Source organism: Salvelinus sp. IW2-2015, linkage group LG2 (genome assembly GCF_002910315.2).
Source record: "Salvelinus sp. IW2-2015 linkage group LG2, ASM291031v2, whole genome shotgun sequence".
Classification (NCBI taxonomy): Eukaryota; Metazoa; Chordata; class Actinopteri; order Salmoniformes; family Salmonidae; genus Salvelinus; species Salvelinus sp. IW2-2015.
Genome location: NC_036839.1, coordinates 7,890,222 through 7,915,595, shown reverse-complemented (window position 1 = coordinate 7,915,595; position 25,374 = coordinate 7,890,222). Strand labels below are relative to the sequence as shown.

The following is a 25,374-nucleotide window of genomic DNA, read 5'->3' as shown; positions in this document are numbered from 1 at the left end:
TGTGTGTGTTTAGGCCAGAGCGTCAGAGGACACAAAACACAGACCACATCCAGAGGAGCCCAGTAAAACAGCCAAACCTGAACCAGCGGTAAGCTTTAAATTACTCCAACCTCCTTTCTCTCCTATGAGCAGTATCTACTATTGTCAGTCATTTTCATATTCAACCAATGCCTACATTTCTCATGCCACCCCAGTCCTTTCTCATGCCACTCCAGTCCTTTCTCATGCCACTCCAGTCCTTTCTCATGCCACTCCAGTCCTTTCTCATGCCACTCCAGTCCTTTCCATGGTTGTATTTTTGTTACATGTTCATGTTAAGTTTAGTTTGGGAAATGAATGTACTGTAATCAGTACATTATGAAAGTGACTTCAAGTCCCATTGAAGACCAGCAAAACACAACAACATAAATTATGTTTTTTACAGTTTGGCAGTTGCAATAGCATATGAATGTGTGATGTCAACCCATGACATTTAAAAATGTCAGATGTTTCATTCTATTAATGGAGGATATTAAGATCAAGACTTGCAGTATGTAGAAGAGTGTTGAAAAGGGATTGATTTTAAGGGTTCACCTATTACCTGGGGCAAGTGAACTAAGCATTCCCGCAAGTTGAGCATGCTCTGAGGTTTCCCCATTGGGCAGGTGATAAAAAATAAATAAAAGTGAAAACAACCAAACTACAAAGAATTATAGTAGCCTAAAACTGATCTTTCTGATTCCTCACCAAGTGAAAGACAATTTATGGCAGTCGGGCAAGTTATCCCAGCTATGAGAACTTTTTTACTGAGGACGACCCAAATAAAATGGATTCCTGTACTTATCTTTCTGATTCCTCCACTATGTGTAGGTGAAAGGAAATGTATGGCACGTCTGTGTGTAAATAGCTATTTTATATTTTCAGTCAAGTGAACATGAAGTCACTCTGGATAAGTGCCTTGCTCAACGGCACATCCGACAGCTTGTTCACCTAGTCGGCTCAGGGATTCGAACTAGCGACCTTTCAGTTACTGGCCCAGCGCTATTAACTTCTAGCCTACCTGCCGCATTTGAGGCCCTTCAATTGGAATGAGTACACTTAAGTCCTTTAGTGAGTGTCCATTACTGATGTTTTAAAAGTAGAATTTTACAGCGGTCAGAAATTTTCGAAAGTGCCATTCTTTAAACCGTAAAATTTGACTGCCTGTTGTAATATTGTCCATCGGTGTGATATAATGTCCTATGGAGTGACGCCAATCGATAAAGGGGGAAAAAAAGGTGTTTTGAACAAAATGTAAAAATAAGGCAAGTAACATCTTAATACGCAAGTAAACTAAGGACAAATTCAATGAATGAAATGGTTAATTTAATTTAAAGAATTCAATCAAAGGTGGCCACAACATTTGAATTGTTTAGACATAGTTTATTGCAACTATATGTTTTTACTTTCATTTTAGAATAATAATTTGTTCAATCAATCAATCAATTTTATTTTTATATAGCCCTTCGTACATCAGCTAATATCTCGAAGTGCTGTACAGACACCCAGCCTAAAACCCCAAACAGCTAGTAATGCAGGTGTAGAAGCACGGTGGCTAGGAAAAACTCCCTAGAAAGGCCAAAACCTAGGAAGAAACCTAGAGAGGAACCAGGCTATGAGGGGTGGCCAGTCCTCTTCTGGCTGTGCCGGGTGAGATTATAACAGAACTATGCCAAGATGTTCATAAGTGACAAGCATGGTCAAATAATAATCATGAATAATTTCAGTTGGCTTTTCATAGCCGATCATCAAAGAGTTGAAAAACAACAGGTTCTGGGACAGTGGCGGTTTCCATAACCGAGGAGAACAGCTGAAACTGGAATAAGCAGCAAGGCCAGGCGGACTGGGGACAGCAAGGAGTCACCAACGGGCGGCAGTCCCGACGCATGGTCCTAGGGCCACTCTCGAGAGAGAGAAAGAAAGAAGAGAAGGAGAAAATTAGAGAGAGCCAAGATTTTCAAATGTTCATAAATGACAAGCATGGTCAAATAATAATCAGGAATAAATCTCAGTTGGCTTTTCATAGCCGATCATTAAGAGTTGAAAACAGCAGTCTGGGACAGGTAGGGGGTTCCATAACCGCGCAGGCAAACAGTCTTGAAACTGGAATAAGCAGCAAAGGCCAGCGGACTGGGACAGCAAGGAGTCACCAGCGGCCAGTAGTCCCGACGTGATGGTCCTATAGGGCTCAGGTCCTCCGAGAGAAAGAAAGAAGAGAAGAAGAGAAAATTAGAGAGAGCCAAGATTTTCAAAATGTTATAAATGACAAGCATGGTCAAATAATAATCAGGAATAAATCTCAGTTGGCTTTTCATAGCCGATCATTAAGAGTTGAAAACAGCAGGTCTGGGACAGGTAAGGGTTCCCGTAACCGCAGGCAGAACAGTTGAAAACTGGAATAGCAGCAGGCCAGGCGGACTGGGGACAGCAAGGTGTCATCATGCCCGGTAGTCCTGACGTAATGGTCCTAGGGCTAGGAGTTCTCAGAGAGAGAGAAAAGAGAGAGCGAGAGAATTAGAGAGAGCATACTTAAATTCACACAGGACACTGGATAAGACAGGAGAAGTACTCCAGGTAACCAACTGACCCTAGCCCCCCGACACATAAACTACTGCAGCATAAATACTGGAGGCTGAGACAGGAGCGGTCAGGAGACACTGTGGCCCCATCCGAAGAAACCCYCGGACAGGGCCAAACAGGAAGGATATAACCCCACCCACTTTGCCAAAGCACAGCCCCCGCACCACTAGAGGGAAATCCTCGACCACCAACTTACAATCCTGAGACAAGGCCGAGTATAGCCCACAAAGGTCTCCACCACAGCACAAGGCCTTAGCAATGACCCTTATGTCAATTCCTTGTTTATGCTCCCATTTATAATCTTGCCCCATCACCGTGTGTGTGTGTCATGGCCTTAATGCATTTGTACTCTCACCTTCAACCCCAAGGCTGAAGATGATGAGCAGGAGGTAGCTACATGCCTAACAGTAATGTGGTTGCTCTGAATGCATTTGTGTTAGCATAGATGCTAATTTGTTTCGCTTGCCTCATTTCACTTCAAGGGCTCTTACTCCTTGCTTGTTGCTAGGATAGAACACATTAGGTTTTTTCCCACAACTTTGACCAAGACAGCTGTCATCTGCAGCACTCTGCATTCATTGAGAGATGAGTTATATTTAGCACACTCTTTGTTTGTGTGAGTTTCCAGTCTAATGCTTTATCTTCTGTTTTCAACTCCAGTATTTCAGTAGAATTTCATCATTATTTGTCTAGGCTAGCCTATATTTGCTTTAAAAAAAAAAAATGGTACTTGCGAAGACTAACCATGGCACATATTTTAGGTGGTCATAAGACTGCTGTTGTATTTTTTGTTTAGAATAACTTCAGGAGCTCAGCAATAATGATGGTGCTACCCTGATCAGCTCTTAAGGGCGCGTCTCACACATTTGTATCTTTCTCTACAATACCACCAGAGATGGAAAAGAAATCGACACATTTTTTGAGACGGATATAGACTACTATTACATCCATGAACTGATGTTGAATATGCTTTAGTTGTGTGGCACAGATTTGACTTAGCTAAGATGGATCCCATTTAGTACCACATGGTCATAGGTTAGGACTAGGGTGCCAAACCATAGAAATAGAAAATTGGGCCAATAACATATTAGACTGGCTAATGTAGTCTATTTCTATGCTGCTATTAGTGTGATAATGGTTCATTCTGTGCTTCTGTGCTACCGCTGGAATTATCCACTGAAGCCTATTGAAGATGCATCTGAAGAGGTATCCTTCCTTTGCCTCTATCGCTAGAGCTATTTAGCAGATTCAGAACGGCGTATAACTCGCTAGTGCAGTATGGCTGCCTGATGGGTTCACCTACTTTAACATAGCGCTGTGAGCATCTTCAGTAGTTTGTTTGGCTGTCTTAGCATAACTTGTCATTCCATGCTGTAGGAACAAATAATAGTAATCATAGCAGCTTGGTTTTCTTACTTGCGTTGTAGCTCCCTTTGGTGGAAGGTTTGGACATAGGTCTGGATTCAGATTTTTACTCACCGCTGTCTTTCTCTGTTTATAGACAGCAGAAGTACAATACAAGCAGGTAAACTCTGGGGCTGCCTGTGTCCTCCTTTTCCTACGAATGACCCTGCATGTGTGCATGTTTATAAGTGTGTACAGCTGCTCTCCATCCGAAATGGGACACACTTACCCAGTCATCTTCCCCTCCCATCTCCTCTCCTCAGTCTGACAGTCCAGCCAGAATACCTCGGCCTTCGTCTGCCAAGGGGCAGAGGCGCTGGCCCAAAGCAGGAGGCCAACAAGGTAACCCCAACCACCCCGCAACCCCTCCGGCCTTTCGCTAAAGTCATTCTTCTGTTTACACCATAATATGAATAGACATAAAATAGATACAAATAATTGTTCTGTTTCCTCTTTTCCAGAAGAGTTTGACAGTGAAGGTGAGTGTTTTTCTCACTGCACCGATGGTGCTGGAGTTTTTTTTCCCATTTAGTAGTCCAGGTGGACATTTCTATGCATCTCTGTTCTAAAAGCCCTAGCCGTCAGTAGTTCTAGTTCTTGCTATCCAGTTCATCGGTTGTTCCAATAAAAAGTGTTAGAAGGGGTGTTCTCATGTCAGCATCACGTTGTAGATGGAGACACTCCGTTGGCACAGAGGCCGGTCCCCCTGGAGAACGGAGATGCCACAGACGCAGTGCCAGCCCACATGGCCCACAGGTTTGTACTGTGTGTGTGTGTCGACAGCTGACTAAGCAAATTAGCAGGGTTTGAGGGCACTGCTCAATGTGCGTTAGCATGCTACAGCTCTCCATTCACTGATGCAAATCCTCCACTTTCTCCTTGATCAACCGCAACACTCACTCTCTCTTTACACCACAACAAATTGCTCCGCTAGTCCCCGCTCATCATTTTCTCAGCGTAACATGGTGAAATAAATAACTGACTGACTGAATGGGAGTGAGTGTTGTCGACTGTTGAGGGCCAGTAGAGCAGCAGGGTTTCTCAACTCTAGTCCTGGGAACCTCTGTATGTTCAGGTTCTCACTACAACCAAATACTGCCATTAGACTCTGGTCTATTTTATTTTATTATTCCAACTAAATACTGTAACTTTTTACCCTGTCCTGTTCCCGTCTACCTGTCTTTGAATATTTGTGATTATTTGAAGATGTGATTCTCAGTGTCTCTTGGTTAAATGGTTGTCTTTAACCATCCAAACAGAGGACTAATTACTGGTAATCAATTGGTGAAGAATATAGTGTACATTCCTGGTCCCCAGGATCAGTTTTGAGAAGCACTACTATTTATTTGTAATAGAGGCTATTGGTGAAAGAGTTGCTTTACTGGCTGGCTGATCATTCATTGGTGTGGCCCATCTTATCTCCCCAACAGGAGGATACCTCGGCCCAGCAGCGCCCGGCCCGCCCCTCCTCGGGTCAAGAGGCAGGAGAGCTACACTGACGTGACCCCAGCTGAAAGGTGACTTCCCCTCATACCTTTTTACTTCCTGTGCCACTATGAATTATACAGGAGTCAGCATAGCAGCGCTGCATTTAGCAGTGCACAGCATTTTGGAGCTTTTATAAATATATGACGTAGAACAAACATGCCTCTCTGACATGTAGATTTAGGAGTCACATCAGCTCTATTTGTGACATTTCTATCTGCTACGTTCCACAGTGTTTACCTACTGAACCAGGCTGAGATAATGTTGTACTTTGTTCCATGGCCTCCTTCCTCTAAATTGTGTGTGTGTAAGGCTGACCAGTGCCAAGCCCCCGGCGGCCGTCATCACGGAGGGTAAGAAGCTTTCTGAGGATGAAGATGAGCAGTTTGTGGTGTTGGAGGCCGCCCCTCCTCCCCCCGACATGCCCGAGATGGTGAGGGAGCACATACATACAGTACCTTCGGAAAGTGTTCAGTCCTCTTGACTTTTCCCACATTTTGTTACGCTACAGCCTTATTCTAAAATGGATTAAATCGTTTTTACCCCATAATGACACATCAAAACAGGTTTATAAAATTTGTTGCTAATTTATAAAAAATAAAAAACTGATCACATTTACTCACTACTTTGTTGAAGCACCTTTCGGCAGCGATTACAGCATCGAGTCTTCATGGGTATGACTCTACAAGCTTTGCACACCTGTATTTCTCCCATTCTTCTCTGCAGATCCTCTCAAGCTCTGTCAGGTTGGATGGGGTGCGTTGCTGCACAGCTATTTTCAGTTCTCTCCAGAGATGTTCAAGTCCGGGCTCTGGCTGGGCCACTCAAGGACATTCAGAGACTTGTCCTGAAGCCACTCCTGCGTTGTCTTGGCTGTGTGCTTAAGGTCATTTTCCTGTTGGAAGGTGAACCTTCGCCCCAGTCTGAGGTCCTGGGCGCTCTGGAGCAGGTTTTCATCAAGGATCTCTCTGTACTTTACTCCGTTCATTTTTCCCTTGATCCAGACTAGTCTCCCAGTCCCTGCTGCTGAAAAACATCCCCACAGCATGATGCTGCCACCACCATGCTTCACTGTAGGAATGGTGCCAGGTTTCCTCCACACATGACGCTTGGCATTCAAGCCAGAGTTCAATCTTGGTTTCATCAGACCAGAGAATCTTTAGGTGCCTTTTGGCAAACTCCAAGTGTGCTGTCATGTGCCTTTTACTGAGGAGTGGCTTCCATCTGGCCACTACCATAAAGGACTGATTGCTGCAGAGATGGTTGTTTTTCTGGAAAGTTCTCCCATGTCCACAGAGGAACTCTGGAGCTCTTTCAGAGCTCATGGCCGGACAGCCTGCTCTAGGAAGAGTCTTGGTGGTTCCAAACTTCCATTTTAAGAGTGATTGAGGCCACTGTGTTCTTGAGGACCTTCAAAGCTGCAGAAATATTTTGGTACCCTTGCCCAGATCTGTGCCTCGAAACAATCTGTCTCGGAGCTCTACGGACAATTCCTTCAACCTCATGGCTTGGTTTTTGCTCTAACATGCACTGTCAACTGTGGGACCTTATATAGATAGGTGTGAGCCTTTCCAAATCCAATCAATTGAATATATCACTCCAATCAAGTTGTAGAAACATCTCAAGGATGATCAATTGAAACGATGCACCTGAGCTCAATTTCGGGTCTCATAGCAAAGGGTCTGAATACTTAATTAAGGTATTTCAGTTTTTATTTTATTTTATGCATTTGCACACATTTCAAAACTGTTTTTGCTTTGTCATTATGAGGTATTGTGTGTAGATTGACGAGCCATTTTGTTTTATTTAATACATTTTAGAATAAGGCTGTAACAAAATGTGTAAAAGGGAAAGGGGACTGAATACCTTCCGAATGCACTGTAGGTGATTCGGGTTGCATTTGGTTGTGCTGTTCCCACGAGCATATACTGCACTGTGTCTGTTCAAGAGAAGGCAGCAGCAGTGTTGGTCCTTCTGAGTCTTTATGGTTTCTTCACTATTTGGTCCTTCCACAGGAGCCAACAGTGGAACTCCAAGGCGATGAGAATCATGGTGAGCAATCCTCGCTTAATTTGACATTGTAGGTGCTTATAATTCTAGTGCAAATTGCTAGACCCTGGCCAGGGTTTGTATCTTAATAAGGAGCAGTCTGCAGTTGTTTATATCCATTTTCAGACATTTATATTAATGATATACCGATTTGATTCCTGAAAAATATAACTTATAAATATCTCATGAGCTGTCTTACCCCATCAAACACCCGAAATACATTTGTTTTACTCCAATGTTTGTAAACACTGTAATTGTAAACAAGCAGCATATGGTTAAACTGCAAGTTTGATCTCATGAATGGTCAGTCCTTGCAGCTTTACCTCTGTCAATGAATTTGAGTGGTCACATTTCTCAAGCCCCGTTCCTCAGCTATTTACCAAAACAGTGGAGGGTTACCCACTTATTTGAACCTCAGATTGCCACTTTAAGGATGGTTAAAAATGGGCAACCTTTTGAAAAAAATGAATTAACCTTTTTTCATCCCCAGGTGGGCTGGTGAAAAAAATCCTTGAAACCAAGAAAGACTTTGAATCATCACCATCATCTCCAAAGTCCAAAGACCAGGTAAAATGTCAATGGTGTCCTACTGATGTAGTGATCTTGATCTCCACTAGAGGGTAATGCAATGACATCATAACGACAGTGTTCCAAGCTCTCATTCCTCTCCCGTGACTCAATTCTAGACATTTTACTACCTCTCACGGAGCGTACACACCGTTATTTCTTGAAATTCAGTATCTTACGGATGTGGGGTTGCAAAACCCATAGCATACAGTCTATTAGCTAAAGAAAGAATCTTGCAAATGGAGTGACAAAGTGTAATTGCAAAAAACATTGAACATTTTGATCTCAGTGGAGCTAGAAAAACAGCATCAAGCGGGTTGATTACATCAGCGAGAATGAAGATTAAATCAGCAAAAAATCTCCACCTTTTGTTGTAATTTAATGTGGTTGTTTCTCATTTTATGTGTTTTGTAAGTGTTTTTGGCTGAGAAAGTGTTGCAAAAATGCATCCAAATTAGGCTTATCTAGCTCAATGTCTCAACAACCAGTTTGAGAGAAAGTATGTTTTATTTTCTTCTGTCTAGTTCACATGCCTAATGAATACATTTGATCATTATAATGGAAAAGGGATTTCAATCGGCTGCACCGATTTTACACCGTGCATCATTTTAAAGAGACAAAAGCAATAATGTGAATTTGACTAAATCTACTAAACTTAAATTCATCTTCAAATAACTTAATTTCCTTTCTGGTGTGATTTAAGTCTTCCTCAGAAAAAAAATCTTCCTTTTTTGGGGTCATGCTATATCCCACTTTTCTACCTTGGCCTCCTGCCCTACCTCTCCCTGTGATTCAACCATAAACTGTTGTCTCCACATTTCATAGTTGATAGATTTTTCATTACTCTGAACATGACTTCCAGTCTGACGTAACGCCATTATTGCTGCCCCTCTTCTGTTCCCCCGAGCGTGTTTATTGGCCAGAGAGGGCTCCCACCATCAATATTTGGATAGGGAATCGGTGTGAAGGCCTCTTGTCATGCTCCAGCGGTGTGGGCTGTACGACGCTGCCTGTTTTGGGTGGTCTTTTCTGCCCGAGCGTACTGCTCCTTCCGCTCCCTGCCCAGCTGACCACCCAACTCTGATGGATGCCGGGGTTTTGCCTGTTGCTATACTAAACGGCCTTGTCTAGCCCCCCACCCCCCTTTCCTGACCCCATCTCTCTTCCCCAACGATGTCGCCTGTCCCAGGCCAGCTGCTGATGAGCGGGGAGAATGAGTGCCCCTATCTACAAGGCATGCGCCAGGCTCCGTCCGTTGTTCCGGCTCCGACGCACATTTAGCTCAAAGCAACTCAGATGGAGTCCCCCATTCCCAGCTTGCCTTCGGATGGGCGGCTCCCTCACCCGCCCCAATAGGTCAGATTTCACTGCGCGCCCCTTGTAGTTTTAATTTCAAAATAATCAGACTGGATTTCCCTTTGGTTTCCAAATAAGTTTCTGGTTCAACTTGAGCACAGCCCACAGGGTTATCGTAATTGACTTAATGAGCTTTGGGATTCCAGGCCCCTTATTATAGGGCATCTAATGGGAAGGGGGCTGTGTGTTGCTGGGGAATTCTGCAGTCTGAATGGAAGGTAGGTGTACTTGTACAAGCCATGCTATGTGCTACCCCCCTCAATGTTACTGGCCTTGCCTCGTCCGCTGTAGGAAGGACTATAATGGCTTCCTTCCTGACATGAAAGAGTTGACGGTCAGTGTAATAGAGACGTTGCTCTCTTGTAATCACGGCGGAACATGGAGGGTTAAAACATGTAAATATTGAGCTTCCCTCATCCCCGGGTGTCTGGGGATTACAGCAGGACATGATTCATTCTTAAATGCTTTATCAAACATTTAGCCATATCCCGCCACACAAAGTGCACCATAGAGCAAATTCTTCCATGTTTATAGGTACGACCTTCCCCATGACCTTGCAGAACACTTGTATATTATTCTAAGATACTTCTGAGGCCTTTTTATTTAGACAGAATCGGGCCCTCGTAGCAGCTGCGTTTTCACACAATTTTTTCGGGCTGTCTCCCTTTTCTTACCCCATCAAATTAGCCTTGATGAAAGTTTACAATGTATAAATAAACCCCGTGGCACACATGGATGGTTGAGTTACCGTCACGGAGGAGGAGTGCCAGAATACTCTCGGCAGAATCAGCAGGAAAATAAATAGTCCAATACCCACCAGGCCGTGTCTTTGTAAACATAATGAAATGACCCTGCAGCATTCCATTAGCCATATTTCCCTTGCAAGGGCAGCACTTTGAGATTCCAGTGGAATGAGAAAATGTTTCTGAAAAATACCTTTGAGACCAGACTCCAATGCAGACCGTGGCGTTGTAGGTCCTTTTTTTCTTAAGTCGCTTCGATCACACCAATCGAGTCAAACCCCATAACCTTACAAGCTAGAGGTCTTAGCAGCTTCAACCTTTGTGATGTAGCCTACTTGGTCAAACAATTGAATCAAGCCCTTTTCCCTGTCCCTAGTCTTTTTCAGAGGTAGGCGAGGTTCCCCCTTGTACCCCTGGGTTCAGGGCAGGAGGCTCAGCTGTGACCCCCTCAGGGGGCTACACACTGACCCTAACATCCTGTAACCCCTCTCGCCCTTAGCCTCACTCTTCACCTCACTGACTTCTAGCTATTTTTATGATCTGGCTGGACATTTGGATGATGTCTTTCTTCCCCCCCCAAAAATAGCAAACCTCAGAACAACACTGGACTAATCATCATCATGCTGTAATACCTAGCTCTTTGGCCTACCTGTGAAACCCTCTCTGGGGACACAATTCAGAGCCCTTGGGTAGCCTGCATTGTCTCCAACTTAGAGCCAGTAGCCAGGAGGTGGATGGGTCTAAAGTGACGTTCTGTTCTGAACACGACTATGTTCTGAAATCTATCGCAGAAGCCCGAGAGAGCCAGGAGACTTGTTCATCTGTAATAATTAACATGGGGATGAAGGAAATAAGACGAGGAAATCCAGTTGACACTATTGGGACCGTAGTAATGCTCAGAAAATATGAATTAACATACTGTATGTTCACCTGATCGACACTGGAAATTGAATTTGTCATGCTATTCACCACAGAAACGTTGTTACACCGTTGCTGTGTATATGTTTGTCGCCAGACATTTCAGCTGCCCCGTAATTGAGGTTGATGAAGAGGCTTATTACATCCGTCTGGAAGCCAATACTCTGCCCTGAAATGGTCCAGTGGTGGGTATATTAATTATTTAATTAAAGACGCCCAAGAGGTCGGTAGGTCTCTAACAGGTTTCACGCTGGCAACCCATTCTTCTCTTCAAAAGCCTTACTTTGAAGACAGTTATTCTCCCACCGCCTCTCACCAGCTCCTTATTACCGCTCCATAAATCATGTGCTTTGCATGTGTTCCCTCTTTAAGCAAATTAGGCATGAGAGGGTTCGGATGAATTCCACATTGCAGCGCAGCAGCCTGCCCTGCAGCCAGGCCAGCAGGTCTGTGAGGAGTTTAGATCCAGCTCTTAGTCCCCGGCATGAGACTAGATGCCCATCAGAGTTTCCACAAGACATAGTAAAACATTCTGGCACAAGAGTGCACGTTTTGGATTGATGTACTCAGAAACACATTGTTTACAATGCGAAACCAGAGGGAACTTTCTTCTGCAAGGAAAAGCAAGATTGCAATTAATGACATATCCCTGACACCCTCTGATCTGTATGGATTGACTAGGGGCTCCTAGGAAAGTCCGATAGAAAGGGAATTGATGTTCAACACTCAGCGGTCTCTGGGTGTCACCTGCTCCCAGGAAGGATCATTGGCTCGGGTCTCCACCAGTGGCGGTCGGTGCAGTTTTACGATTTCCTGTTTTTCTTTGTGTGAGCATGGCCTTATTACAGCATATCGGATGACATTTCATATTCCATTCACCCAGTTCAATATAACATCGATAGGTTTAGGCCACTACATGATACTCAAATTTGCCCTATACCCATCATGAGGTTGCTACAACCTAGCCTACAAATGAACGTTTATAACGTAGGTGCACAGGGCGAGAGACAAATTGGAGTAATCAATGTTACTGACAGTGACCCATTCAATACCGCCTTGCACACTCTCGCCTGCTTCTAGATCTATGGTGTAATCATTAGTCCAAACAATTGCAAAACGGTAGGTCCATCCCCATTTTGTGCTGTTTGCTTCCGTTGAAAAAATGTTTTGTAACAGAATTGGTGGAATGAACCTTTTATCACCTGCACACACAGGTCACTTTCAGAACAGCCATACACAAACATCACATCTACATCCTTTCCTCCCTGTGGACTTCAGTGCACAACACAACAGCTGTCTGTGATCAGGTGAAAATACCTCTCCAAGCCAAAACGTCATACCATAACCGCTAAACACAACCTGCATCGTTGTCACCATATTAGCTAACATAGCTATTAGAACTAACGCATTAGTAAACCCACAATCCAATGCATGTGTACAATCCCACAGTAGTGTACAGAAAGCAGTTTAGCAGTTACACTGGAAGGCCCCGCTGGCAATACATTTATAAAATGGAAAGTTTACCTTGAATTGGAAGTGTTGGATAGCCTTAGCCAGCTTGCTAACATTAATATCATTCCTCTCTGTTTGAGTCAGGTTGTTGAGTAGGCTAAATTAGCTAGCGTAAGAGAAACTGGAAAAACTAAAAACTAAATATCTCTGTCCTGGTTCTAATTAATTTAAGAAATTAATTTGTTTAAAACTGTCCAACTATTGTATTTCTCTCTGAGTCAACTATTCACCACATGTTATGCACTGCAGTGTTAACTAGCTGTAGTTTGTGCATTTAGTACTAGATTCATGGAAGTTGTTACTGTGTAAGTCTATGGAAGGGGGTGAGAACCTAGGAGGCTCATGGTTTTGTATTGAAGTCAATGTACCCAGAGGAGGCCGGAAAATATCTGTCCTCCGGCTACACAATGGTGCTACCCTACAGAGTGCTGTTGAGGCTACTGTAGACCTTCTTTGCAAACCAGTATGTTTTAATCAGTTATTTGTGCTCCCGAGTGTCTCAGCGGTGTAAGGCACTGCATCTCAGTGCTAGGGGCATCACTACAGACACCCTGGTTCGATTCCAGCCTATATCACAACTGGCTGTGATTGGGAGTCCCATAGGGCGGCGCACAATTGGCCCAGTGTCGTTTGGCCAGTGTAGGCCGTCATTGTAAATAAGAATCTGTTCTTAACTGACTTGCCTAGTTAAATAAAGGTTAAATGGTGACGTGAATATATTTTGCATAGTTTTATCTGAAAAGGACAACTTTAAAAAATAAAATGTTTCACTATTTAGTTTATGAAATTCACTGAGTAGGATGGTCCTCCCCATCCTCCTCCAAGGAGCCTCCACTGGTCTCCACGGCCAACGGCGCTTCCGTTACTGACTTCATGAGCTAATGGAAAAACCTGCCTCCTCACCCTTCCTCCAGCCACCGGACTCAAAACAATTCATGTTCTTGGGTCGGGGTGAATAAGAAGAAAGTATGAGTGCGCTGGACTTGTAGAGCCTGACTATAAAGTGCTGGTATATGCTCGCCGGACAGAGTGCACCGTGCAAACCAGGGACGGGTTTTCTTGGTTTTCTGAGGGGTTGAGGTCTGTGCAAGAGGACAGAAAACAGAGTGGAGCCCTTCGGAGCTTCTGCAGCGCTCCACCGTGGCCAGCGGACTGACTGAGCCGCGGCGTGTTTGTGTAGCCGCAGTGTTCACGGGGTCGAGGGGAAAGCCACCCACATTGCAGACGACGATTAGACATTTCAATCCTCGCACACTTTGCAAACCACAGAGCGAAGGGAGGGGGGGAAATGAGGCAGCTTGTCAGACATTTTTGCTGGCTTCCTGAAGGAAAGGAAGACGGTTGACATTTTTTACAGTTTAGTTCTATGTGTTTCTAAGCTGTAAGTATTGAGTTGGCTTGTTTTTATAAGCGAAATGATAAGAAGCTAGCTCATAATGAAAGTTGGATCAGTGGCGCTTAACGTGAAGTTTTGCCCACCTATCTGGCCTAATACCTGAGTCTATGATGGATGGGCTGTTATGAAGGGGACGTTATTGGTTAGTTTACACTGTCATGTAGTGGGAATGTGATTTTTTTTTCGGGACCCGTGAAAGCAGGTGTTTCGATCTTGAGGCCAGAATGACACATTGGCCCAAGAGTTGAACTTAAAAGGGACATAATTGTAGTAGTTGTTACTGAATACTGTAGTAAAATAACTTCACTGCCACAGCCTGTTACTAAAATAAACAAGGGGTTTTAAGTCCACAGGAGTGTGGGTGGGTGCCGTCTAGTGTGTGTGCGCCTGCCGTGCCACACACACCAGCCTGCAGACCCAGCTGAGTAAACGTCCCTGGCCCTCACTGTGCCAAGGGGAGGCCCTCCATCCCCCTCCCATCCTGGGGCTGAGGGGTGACTGGGGCATAGCAGAGCAGGACTCCCTAGTCACATACCATACAGAGGCCTTCACCAGCCAGTCCCCCCACATTAGCCAGCATAATTCAGCCACGCGTTTGATATTTATATACACAGCCTAGGTTTGTATAATTCCTGCCTAACATTTTTAGCCTTGAAATCCTAAACCACTAAATGCAGCCCTGCAACTGGCTCTGTACATGTGTTACTTTTTATGTGATTCGGTTGAAGTAGCCTCTGGTAGAGTTGAGAGGAGTGTGTGCAGGTGTGTTGGCAGAGGTAGAGAATTTTAGCATTATTACAGACATCCAAAAGCTATGAAGAGTTGCTTTGCAGCACATCACAACATGTGTGACCTTGTATTGAAACTTATTAAAAGTATATTTAAGATTAACATGTAATGCGCTGAATTTATAAAATACATCGGCCAATTCAGAAGGGAAGAGAAACTTTGGAGGTAGCTCTAGACTAGAGTTTCTTTCTGGGATCACTTTCGCAATAACTGGGCTGGCACTGTATCAGTCCCCTGTAGATGGCGCACTCTGTCCATAATAAGTCTGGCACCTGAGACAGCATAGACAGGGAAACAGGCAGTTTCCATTTTACCTACTCACAAATTGGTTTAGAACGTCATAATTTGGGATATCAATGAAAACTCCAGAGTACAATAAATTGTAGTCTTAAGTTTAGTTAACAGAATCATGTTCAACATTAATTCATTGATTCTATTTATAGTTTTATTGGTTAAGGGTAAGTCAAGTCTTGTACCTTTACCAAAAGTGGATATAGGCCAATCTTTATCTGAGACTCATTCCCAGACCCTTTAGACAGTCATACAATGCTTTAACCTTTTCTTTATCAAATGATCCATAGAGGGACCACACTGAACATTTCTCAGAATACTTTTTGCAGCACTTACGTACTCCTACGTGTGGGTGTGCAAGTTGTTTATTATTTTTCTCCATTGTTACTTTATCAAATCTCTAGTAACCCAGTATACTTCACCAATTCCTCCTTTAGACTAGTGTTCTATTCTTTCAGGGGTTTAGATATTTACACTAGTTGTTCTATTTAACAGCATATTCGGGAATAGTACGTTCTCCTTTCATATCTCTCACATACACAGATTCCCTATATAATGTTACAGATCAACGTGACTCCCTACAGACATCCACACCACTCATGTGCATCGTCAACGACTCAAAATGCCTACAGTAACATCTCGTGCTATTATCAGTGGTTCTCAGACCACGTAGACTATCGTTACATCCTATGCCATATGTATCTTCAACGRTTCGTTTGCCGCAACATCCTATACATATAAAATGACACCACGTGCTATTAGTAATGGCTGCAGACACACGGAGACACTTCTTCGGTATTTACCATACGTATCTTCAATGGTTCCAGTGGATTTCAGACCACGTAGACACTTCTCTTTATAAATGCCAACAATTGTCAGTGGGGCCTCCTGCCCTCACTCTAGCTTGCCGCCACTTCCTATACATATAAACCCTTTTTTTCAGGACCCTGTCTTTCAAAGATAATTCGTAAAAATCCAAATAACTTCACAGATCTTCATTGTAAAGGGTTTAAACACTGTTTCCCATGCTTGTTCAATGAACCATAAACAATTATTGAACATGCACCTGTGGAATGGTCGTTAAGACACTAACAGCTTACAGACGGTAGGCAATTGAGGTCACAGCTATGAAAACTTAGGACACTAAAGAGGCCTTTCTACTGACTCTGAAAAACACCAAAAGAAAGATGCCCAGGGTCCCTGCTCATCTGCGTGAACGTGCCTTAGGCATGCTGCAAGGAGGCATGAGGACTGCAAATGTGGCCAGGGCAAAGAATTGCAATGTCCGTACTGTGAGACGCCTAAGACAACGCTACAGGGAGACAGGATGGAGAGCTGATCGTCCTCGCAATGGCAGACTACGTGTAACAACACCTGCATAGGATCGGAACATTCGGACATCACACCTGCAGGACAGGTACAGGATGGCAACAACAATTGCCCGAGTTACACCAGGATCGCACAATCCCTCCATCAGTGCTCAGACTGTCCGCAATAGGCTGAGAGAGGCTGGACTAAGGGCTTGTTATCCTGTTGTAAGGCAGGTCCTCACCAGACATCACCGACAACAACGTCGCCTATGGGCACATACCCACCGTCGCTGGACCGGACAGGACTGGCAAAAAATGCTCTTCACTGACATGTTGCGGTTTTGTCTCACCAGGGGTGATGGTCAGATTCTTGTTTATCGTCGAAGGAATGAGCGTTACACCGAGGCCTGTACTCTGGAGCGGGATCGATTTGGAGGTGGAGGGTTCGTCATGGTCTGGGGCGGTGTTTCACAGCATCATCGGACTGAGCTTGTTGTCATTGCAGGCGATCTCAACGCTGTGCGTTACAGGGAGGACATCCTCCTCCCTCATGTGGTACCCTGCCTGCAGGCTCATCCTGACATGATCCTCCAGCATGACAATGCCACCAGCCATACTGCTTGTTCTGTGTGTGATTTCCTACAAGACAGGAATGTCAGTGTTCTGCCATGGCCAGTGAAGAGCCCGGATCTCAATCCCATTGTTGGATCGGAGGGTGAGGGCCATTCCCCCCAGAAATGTCCGGGAACTTGCAGGTGCCTTGGTGGAAGAGTGGGGTAACATCTCACAGCAAGAACTGGCAAATCTGGTGTAGTCCATGAGGAGGAGATGCACTGCAGTACTTAATGCAGCTGGTGGCCACACCAGATACTGTCTGTTACTTTTTTTTTTTGACAGGGAGAGGACGTTTCTTTTTTTTGCTGAGTTTATAATAACTCTAGATAACGTTGTAGATCGAAATACTCAGCTCACAGAACTGGCTGGGTTATCCATTCAGACACACACTCAGTAATCTTCTATATTACCTCTTTCACACTGGAGCCAGTCTCCTGACAGCTCTTATTCACTCAGTACTTAATCGTAATAATATATCTTATTATCCAAATTTCAATCCGTTTAACATGTACTTTCCACACTCCCACAACTCTCACATCCACATTCACGTAGTACTATTCCCAAACACACTCGGTAATCTCCCTAATTACCCCATGTTCATCTCTACACCATATGTATCACATACATATATAATAACACCATGTGCTATCAGTAGTGGCTGCAGCCCATGTAGACACGTCAGCGGGGCCTTTCATGGTACCGTTACTTGCCCTTCTCTATAAGATTAGCTCGAACCTTCTTCTGTCATATGTATCACCGCCATGGTTCCTCTAGTCTCTACAGTATCTATAGTCCYTATAGCATCACAGTCCCTATAGCATCCATGGTATCAATAGTTTATATAGTCATAAATGCTATGTTCTCTATAGACTCTATAGTCTATGCATATAGAATAACACACACACATTCACTCAGTACATATTATCAAAATTTCAACCACTTAACTAATATTTCTTAATATCCAAATTTCAAGCTTTTATTATCCAAATTTAAATCTGCTTAATAGGAACATTTATATCCTGTTATTATCCCAATTTTCAATTAGCTTAATAGTTTCCACTCTCACAAAGCTTTCACATCCACATTCACTACACTCACACAATTCACATTCACTTYGTGCTGTTACTTGACTTAGGACTAGTGGTACCCACCAAGTAACAGCACAAAGTGAATGTGAATTGTGTGAGTGTAGTCAATGTAGATGTGAGAGAGGAATTTGCTTATTATCCTGTTATTATCCCAATTTCAATCAGCTTAACAGTTTCCAAAGTAGATTTGAAATTTGGATAATAAAGCTTATTTTTTTTACAAATTCATTTAAATTGACTTACTGAAATCAGAAGACATGTCCCTCAATTGCTCGCGGGGAATGTGTCTCCTCCTGGGCCGCTCACAGTAAGGGTCTGGTCTGGGCGGGTCCCGTCGTCTTTTGGTCAGACGGAGCTCTACCGGGGCAGTCCCGTTAGTTATCTTATATACTGCAGACAAGTTATATTTGCATGATTTAGCTTTATTCATCATTCATAATTAATTCATCATTTACGTTCGCTTCATTCATGTGACTGACCAATACCTCACGAGGCTTCTTCTCTAAGCGGAGACCTTGAAACGGAGAGATATTTTGTTCTTAAAGCAAGGGTCTGGGTGTACTGCCAAATTGCAGATACTGATTGTGAGGATTCGTTCAATCAGTCACTTGCACGAACACGAGAAATTTTCATTAGAAAAGCACAAACATCCAAAATCCAGTTACTCCAGTTTTTCTATATTGTAACAATCTTTCTTGGCTTCTCTCCTACTCCATCTATCCACCCCTTCTCTCTATCCCTCCATCTATCTATCATTCCTCCTTCTCTCCAGACCCAGAGCCTGGTGTCGGAGGCGTCCAGGAAGAAGGAGCGGGACCTGGTGTCTAGGGAGATTGAGCGGCTGCGCTCGTCCATCCAGACGGTGTGCCGCAGCGCCTTGCCCCTAGGCAAGATCATGGATTACATCCAGGAGGACATGGACGCCATGCAGAACGAGCTGCACACCTGGAGGAGGGAGAACAAGGAACATGCGCAGGCCCTGCTGCATGAACAGAGGTTTGGAGGGCTACACACACACACACACACACATCTTACACAAACACACACTAAAGCAGGGTACTCCAACCCTGGTCCTGGAGAGCTACTGTCCTGTAGGTTTATGCTCCAACCCTAATCTAGCACACCTGATTCTAATAATTAGTTGGTGGATAAGCTGAATCGGGTTWGTTACAACTGGGGTTGGAGCGAAAACCTACAGGAGGGTAGCTCTTMAGGAACAGGGTTGTAGAGCCCTGCACTAAAGCCTGGAGGTAGGAAAACAAGGAGCACACACAGGCCCTGATGCAGCAACAGATCTGGAAGACCACCAACACACACATTCTCACACACACACACACACACACGACTTGGCATACATTTATATTTTGGCGTGTGCATCTTTTCCAGAGTGACGGACAGCGCTGTGGAGCCTCTGAAGGCCGAGCTAGCCGAGCTTGAGCAGCTGATCAAGGAGCAGCAGGACAAGATCTGCGCCGTCAAGTCCAACATCCTGAAGAATGAGGACAAGATCCAGAAGATGGTAACCAGCATCAACTTCTCCTCGCGAATATGAGGGGGAGCCAAGGTCCAAATAAAGGATTATCGCCCTTAAAAAAGGACAGAGCGTTCAGGGTGAGCCTGGTTCTTACTTAGTCTGGTGAAGTCCGAAATGGAGGCCTCAACTGCACTTTTACACACACCCACACTGACTGACTGGTTAGGGGAGAGAGGGTTCGAAGTCAACCCCCTAGGGAGGGAGAGAGACGCATGTTATTTTGCTAGTGCTCCATCCACTTTAAGGTGATTGACACACCTTTACTACACTGAACAAAAATATAAACGCAACATGTATAGTGTTGATCCGATGTTTCATTAAATAAAAATATCCATACGAACTATTAGCATAGTTCTCTCAAATTTGATGCACAAATTTGTTTAGATCTCTATTAGTGTGCATTTCTTCTTTTCTCCTCTATTTCTCCATCCACCTTATAGGTGTGGCATATCAAGAAGCTGATTAAACAGCATGATCATTACACAGGTGCACCTTGTGCTGTGGACAATAAAAAGCCACTTTAAAATGTGCAGGTTTGTCACACAACACAATGCCACAAATGTCTCAACTTTTAAGGGAGGGTGCAATTGGCATGCTGATTGCAGGAATGTCCACCAGAGCTGTTGCCAGAGAATTTAATGTACATTTCTCTACCATAATCTGCCTCCAACATTTGGCAGTTCTTCCAACCAGCCTCATATCTGCAGAACACGTATAACCACGCCAGACCAGGACCTGCACGTCTGGCTTCTTCACCTGCGGGATTGTCTGAGGATGGGTGGGAGGGGTGCTGAGAAGTATTACTGTCTGTATTAAAGCCTTTTTGTGGGGAAGAATCATTCTGATTCGCTGGGCCTGGCTCCCCGGTGGGTGGGCCTATGCCCCCTTAGTCCCACCCATGGCTGCAACCCTGCCCAGTCATGTGAAATCCATAGATTAGGGGCTAATGAATTTCTTTCAATTGACTGATTTCCTTATATGAACTGTAACTTAGTCCAAATTATTTTTAAATTGTTAGATGTTGCGTTTATTTTTGGTCTGTATAGTTTCTTGTTTTTTGACATTACATACTGTATGCGTTGTGGGAATAAGGCTTGATATTGGAGTTCTTTTACAGCTTCAAGCAAAGGGCACATGGACCAAGCCAATACCCTGCACATCTACTTGATACAGACATCTGTAATTTTTTTTAATGTCTGTCTATCAACAATTATGTTTACCTGAAGCTTCTTCAAAGCCTGTACAAAGCAATAGATCTGAGGTTTGCTGAGGAGCTAGAGACGCCACGAGCAGGAGACATGGCAGTCCTTTGACTCTTCCTTCTGTCAACCACTATGCTTGTCCCAGATCTGTTTGTGCGTTCTGGCCAAGGTCAGCAAGACATCAAAAACAGACCTGGGATCAGGCTAGTCGTGCACCACTGTGCTTTGAGAAATTGGGTTAGTATAGAACTGTGTCCACTCATTGAAAGAGTAGCGTTGGAGTTAAAAGTAACATGACACTTTCATAGATAAAAAAATATATAAATATATATACACTACCGGTCATACTCATTCAAGGGTTTTTCTTWTTTTTTTTTWYCATTTTCTACATTGTAGAATAATAGTCAAGACATCAAAACTATGAAATAACACCTATGGAATTATGTATTAAGCAAAAAAATCTTAAACAAATTGAAATATATTTGAGATTCTTCAAATAGCCACCCTTTGCCTTGATGACAGATTTGCACACTTGGCATTCTCTCAACCAGCTTCACCTGGAATGTTTTTCCAACAGTCTTGAAGGAGTTCCCACATATGCTGAGCACTTGTTGGCCGCTTTTCCTTCACTCTGCGGTCCAACTCATCCAAAACCATCTCAATTTGGTTGAGGTCGGGGGATTGTGAAGACCAGGTCACCTGATGCAGCACTCCATCACTCTCCTTCTTGGTCAAATAGCCCTTACACAGTCTGGAGGTGTGTTGGGTTATTGTACTGTTGAAAAACAAATGATAGTCACACTAAGCCCAAACCAGATGGGATGGCGTATCGCTACAGAATGCTGTGGTAGCCATGCTGGTTAAGTGTGCCTTAAATTCTAAATAAATCACATACAGTTTCACCAGCAAAGCACCTTGTTAAAGTTAGTTTCTTTGTTCCTTGTCAATCATTGTCTCATTGGTTAAATTAGCATTATGACAATATCTTCAATTAAATCATTWAAAAAAACTTTATTAATGCAATTGCAGACATAAGTTGACACTCGGAAACATGCGTTATGTTCCTGTTAAGTTCTGCATCAAAGAAAATGTCCCATGTTATTTTATTAAAACTAAAGTCCAGCCCTAGTGATGTCACTGCCTACGTCATTATCTTCTACAGTCGTGGCCAAAAGTTTTGAGAATGGCACAAATATTAATTTTCACAAAGTTTGCTGCTTCAGTGTCTTTAGATATGTGTCAGATGTTACTATGGAATACTGAAGTATAATTACAAGCATTTCATAAGTGTCAAAGGCTTTTATTGACAATTACATGAAGTTTATGCAAAGAGTCAATATTTGCAGTGTTGACCCTTTTTCAAGACCTCTGAAATCCGCCCTGGCATGCTGTCAATTATCTTCTGGGCCACATCCTGACTGATGGCAGCCCATTCTTGCATAATCAACGCTTGGAGTTTGTCAGAATTTGTGGGATTTTGTTTGTCCATCCACCTCTTGAGGATTGACCACAAGTTCTCAATGGGATTAAGGTCTGGGAAGTTTCCTGGCCATGGACCCAAAATATTGATGTTTTGTTCCCCAAGCCACTTATGGAGCACCTAGCCTTATGGCAAGGTGCTCCATCATGCTGGAAAAGACATTGTTCGTCACCTAACTGTTCCTGGATGGTTGGGAGAAGGTTGCTCTCGGAGGATGTGTTGGTACCATTCTTTATTCATGGCTGTGTTCTTAGGCAAAATTGTGAGTGAGCCCACTCCCTTGGCTGAGAAGCAACCCCATACATGAATGGTCTCAGGATGCCTTACTGTTGGCATGACACAGGACTGATGGTAGCGCTCACCTTCTCCGGACAAGCTTTTTTCCAGATGCCCCAAACAATCGAAAAGGGGATTCATCAGAGAAAATGATTTTACCCCAGTCCTCAGCTGTCCAATCCCTGTACCTTTTGCAGAATATCAGTCTGTCTCTGATGTTTTTCCTGGAGAGAAGTGGCTTCTTTGCTGCCCTTCTTGACACCAGGCCATCCTCCAAAAGTCTTCGCCTCACTGTGCGTGCAGATGCACTCACACCTGCCTGCTGCCATTCCTGAGCAAGCTCTGTACTGGTGGTGCCCCGATCCTGCAGCTGAATCAACTTTAGGAGACGGTCCTGKCGCTTGCTGGACTTTCTTGGGCGCCCTGAAGCCTTCTTCACAACAATTGAACCGCTCTCCTTGAAGTTCTTGATGATCCGATAAATGGTTGATTTAGGTGCAATCTTACTGGCAGCAATATCCTTGCCTGTGAAGCCCTTTTTGTGCAAAGCAATGATGATGGCACGTGTTTCCTTGCAGGTAACCATGATTGACAGAGGAAGAACAATGATTCCAAGCACCACTCTCCTTTTGAAGCTTCCAGTCAGTCTGAACAATATTGAACTTCATAATGTGTATATATTGTTGAWCTGTAGTCTAGGACCCTATAAATGTAAGAAGGGAGGGGTCTTATAACCCTTCCCCTTCTATTAATACAACATAAGCATAATCAATTATAATACATCAAACATTTGGGTGGCTAATTTGAAGAATCTCGAAATATAAAATATATTTAGTTGTTTACAAATGTTGGGTTACTACATGATTCCGTATGTGTTATTTCATAGTTTTGATGTCTTTACTATTATTCTACATTGTAGAATAATAGTAAAATAAAGAAAAACCTTTGAATGAGTAGGTGTTCWAAAACTTTTGAAGTTGTCACTCGTGTTTTTATGATGACAATTTGTAGACACTGCCCAAATTGCATGTGGAAACTTTGTGATTTCAGAGTTCATAACATGATTGCTCTTTCATCTGAATTGGTTTTCGGAAAAACGTATCCCCACCTAGTGAACATGACATGTTTAATTTACATAGATGTTTTTATTAAGATTAATAAGCAATGATTTATAAGATGAAGCCATACTATGCTGGTGAAATTGCACTAGAATATACGGTTAATGAATGAAAAAGTGGATCGCAGTCTAAGTCCCTAACAACACATTTTACACCAACATGTTGATTTGTCCTTGCTGAAAATAACATTTTCGTGCTGAACTTGTTTCACTTACGAAGCCAAAACGGTCACTTCAATTGGATACAGAACCACACTGCACATTTATTACATTTAAATAGTTATTTACCTTCTTACACAAGTGTAAACAAGTAATACTGTATACATATTTTAATCCATAATTTTATATCAGTATTATTAGCTAGCACATCAAATGTACATGTTAACATTGTACTGCAAAATAATTAACACTTTAAAATAATGTGTGCTTATTTAACCTGTGTAGTAACACTGTAATTTCTTTAGTAAGATCATTTGCTAGGGTATTAAGATACATTTAGTGCTTGAGCAATTTAATCTTAAGTCTTACCAAAAGGAATATATATATATATATTAAATGTAACCTTTTATTTAACTAGGCAAGTCAGTTAAGAACAAATTCTTATTTACAATGACGGCCTACCCTGGCCAAATCCGGACGACGCTGGGCCAATTGTGTACCGCCCTATGGGACTCCCAATCACTGCCGGATGTGAAGCAGCCTGGATTCTAATCAGATACTGCAGTGATGCCTCTTGCACTGAGATGCAGTGTCTTAGACCGAGTGGCGTACTTTTTACTGAATTTCCTACAAAGCAAGGCCCATTTAGGGAACGCTTAGTATTTCCATGTATTTTTAATAAAGTTTATAGTGTAAATGGTCCTATTTGTTTCATACTCACAGTTATGATGTATATTTTGAGTCTGTATCAGTTCACAAATGAGTATCATTTTTGTTGTGGAGTGAAATGGTTATATTTAAATTAAATAAATTAATGTCCTTTTGATTATTTTCATTAAACTACAAACGTATTACACAATAAGCAAGGAGGGTCTGTGATTGAGTATGGTTTGGGGTATACTGTAGACTCTTTGCTAACATWAGGATGAAAAAGAATGACCGATATTGGCCTTTTATAGTCTTGGCCCTTCTCTATCGGGATAGGTTATTGGGCACACTTGGTGCCCAAATTGATGATGCATGTCGAGTGTGAAGACTAATGGATTCGGTTCAGGCTGTCATCCTGATGATCCTTTCCCAGGCCCAACCGTTAACAACAGCAGCTTGGTGCTAGTTAAAACTTGTAAAATAAAGGGATGTTTATTTTGATGGGAGAGGAATAAATAACGTATAGTATTGGTCACTATCTCCAAATTGTTCCATCCCACTTGATTTTATTTTGAGTAGGATAGCAGCCTACACAAGAAATAACTTGTAATATTTATAGTAACCATCTGGAGGTCACCCTRATACAGTCTACACTGCTCAATTGGGAGAGTTTATGCTGCATGCCTGCAACACAACACTGGGCAGTGTCTTTCGCTCCCTCTTGCCGCAGTATGGAGAGTGAAGTAGCTYGGTAGTGTAGGCAATATCAGGCCAGGGTGATAATTTAGGAGACAGTKGAGGAAAGGAAAATATATGATTACAGAGCCTGCCAATTTA

At 43.1% G+C, this 25,374-nt stretch overlaps 1 protein-coding gene across 6 annotated transcripts in view; it reads left to right on the top strand.

Moving 5' to 3' along the window:
• Positions 1-24,708, top strand: part of LOC111973733 (TRAF3-interacting protein 1-like) — a 41,392-nt gene extending 16,684 nt beyond the window's left edge. For 2 of the 6 annotated variants that reach the window (XM_024001160.2, XM_024001121.2), the window contains 11 exons: positions 14-88; positions 4,100-4,123; positions 4,266-4,344; positions 4,464-4,481; positions 4,674-4,758; positions 5,433-5,519; positions 5,800-5,920; positions 7,503-7,539; positions 8,027-8,103; positions 18,894-19,117; positions 19,508-24,708. In XM_024001160.2, the coding sequence (XP_023856928.1) occupies positions 14-88; positions 4,100-4,123; positions 4,266-4,344; positions 4,464-4,481; positions 4,674-4,758; positions 5,433-5,519; positions 5,800-5,920; positions 7,503-7,539; positions 8,027-8,103; positions 18,894-19,117; positions 19,508-19,673 (993 nt within the window). In that variant the 3' untranslated portion in view covers positions 19,674-24,708. The remainder of the gene's footprint in view (positions 1-13; positions 89-4,099; positions 4,124-4,265; positions 4,345-4,463; positions 4,482-4,673; positions 4,759-5,432; positions 5,520-5,799; positions 5,921-7,502; positions 7,540-8,026; positions 8,104-18,893; positions 19,118-19,507) is intronic. The other 4 variants (XM_024001127.2, XM_024001132.2, XM_024001150.2 and 1 more) reach the window with 4 other exon arrangements.
• The last annotated feature ends 666 nt before the right edge of the window (positions 24,709-25,374 follow it).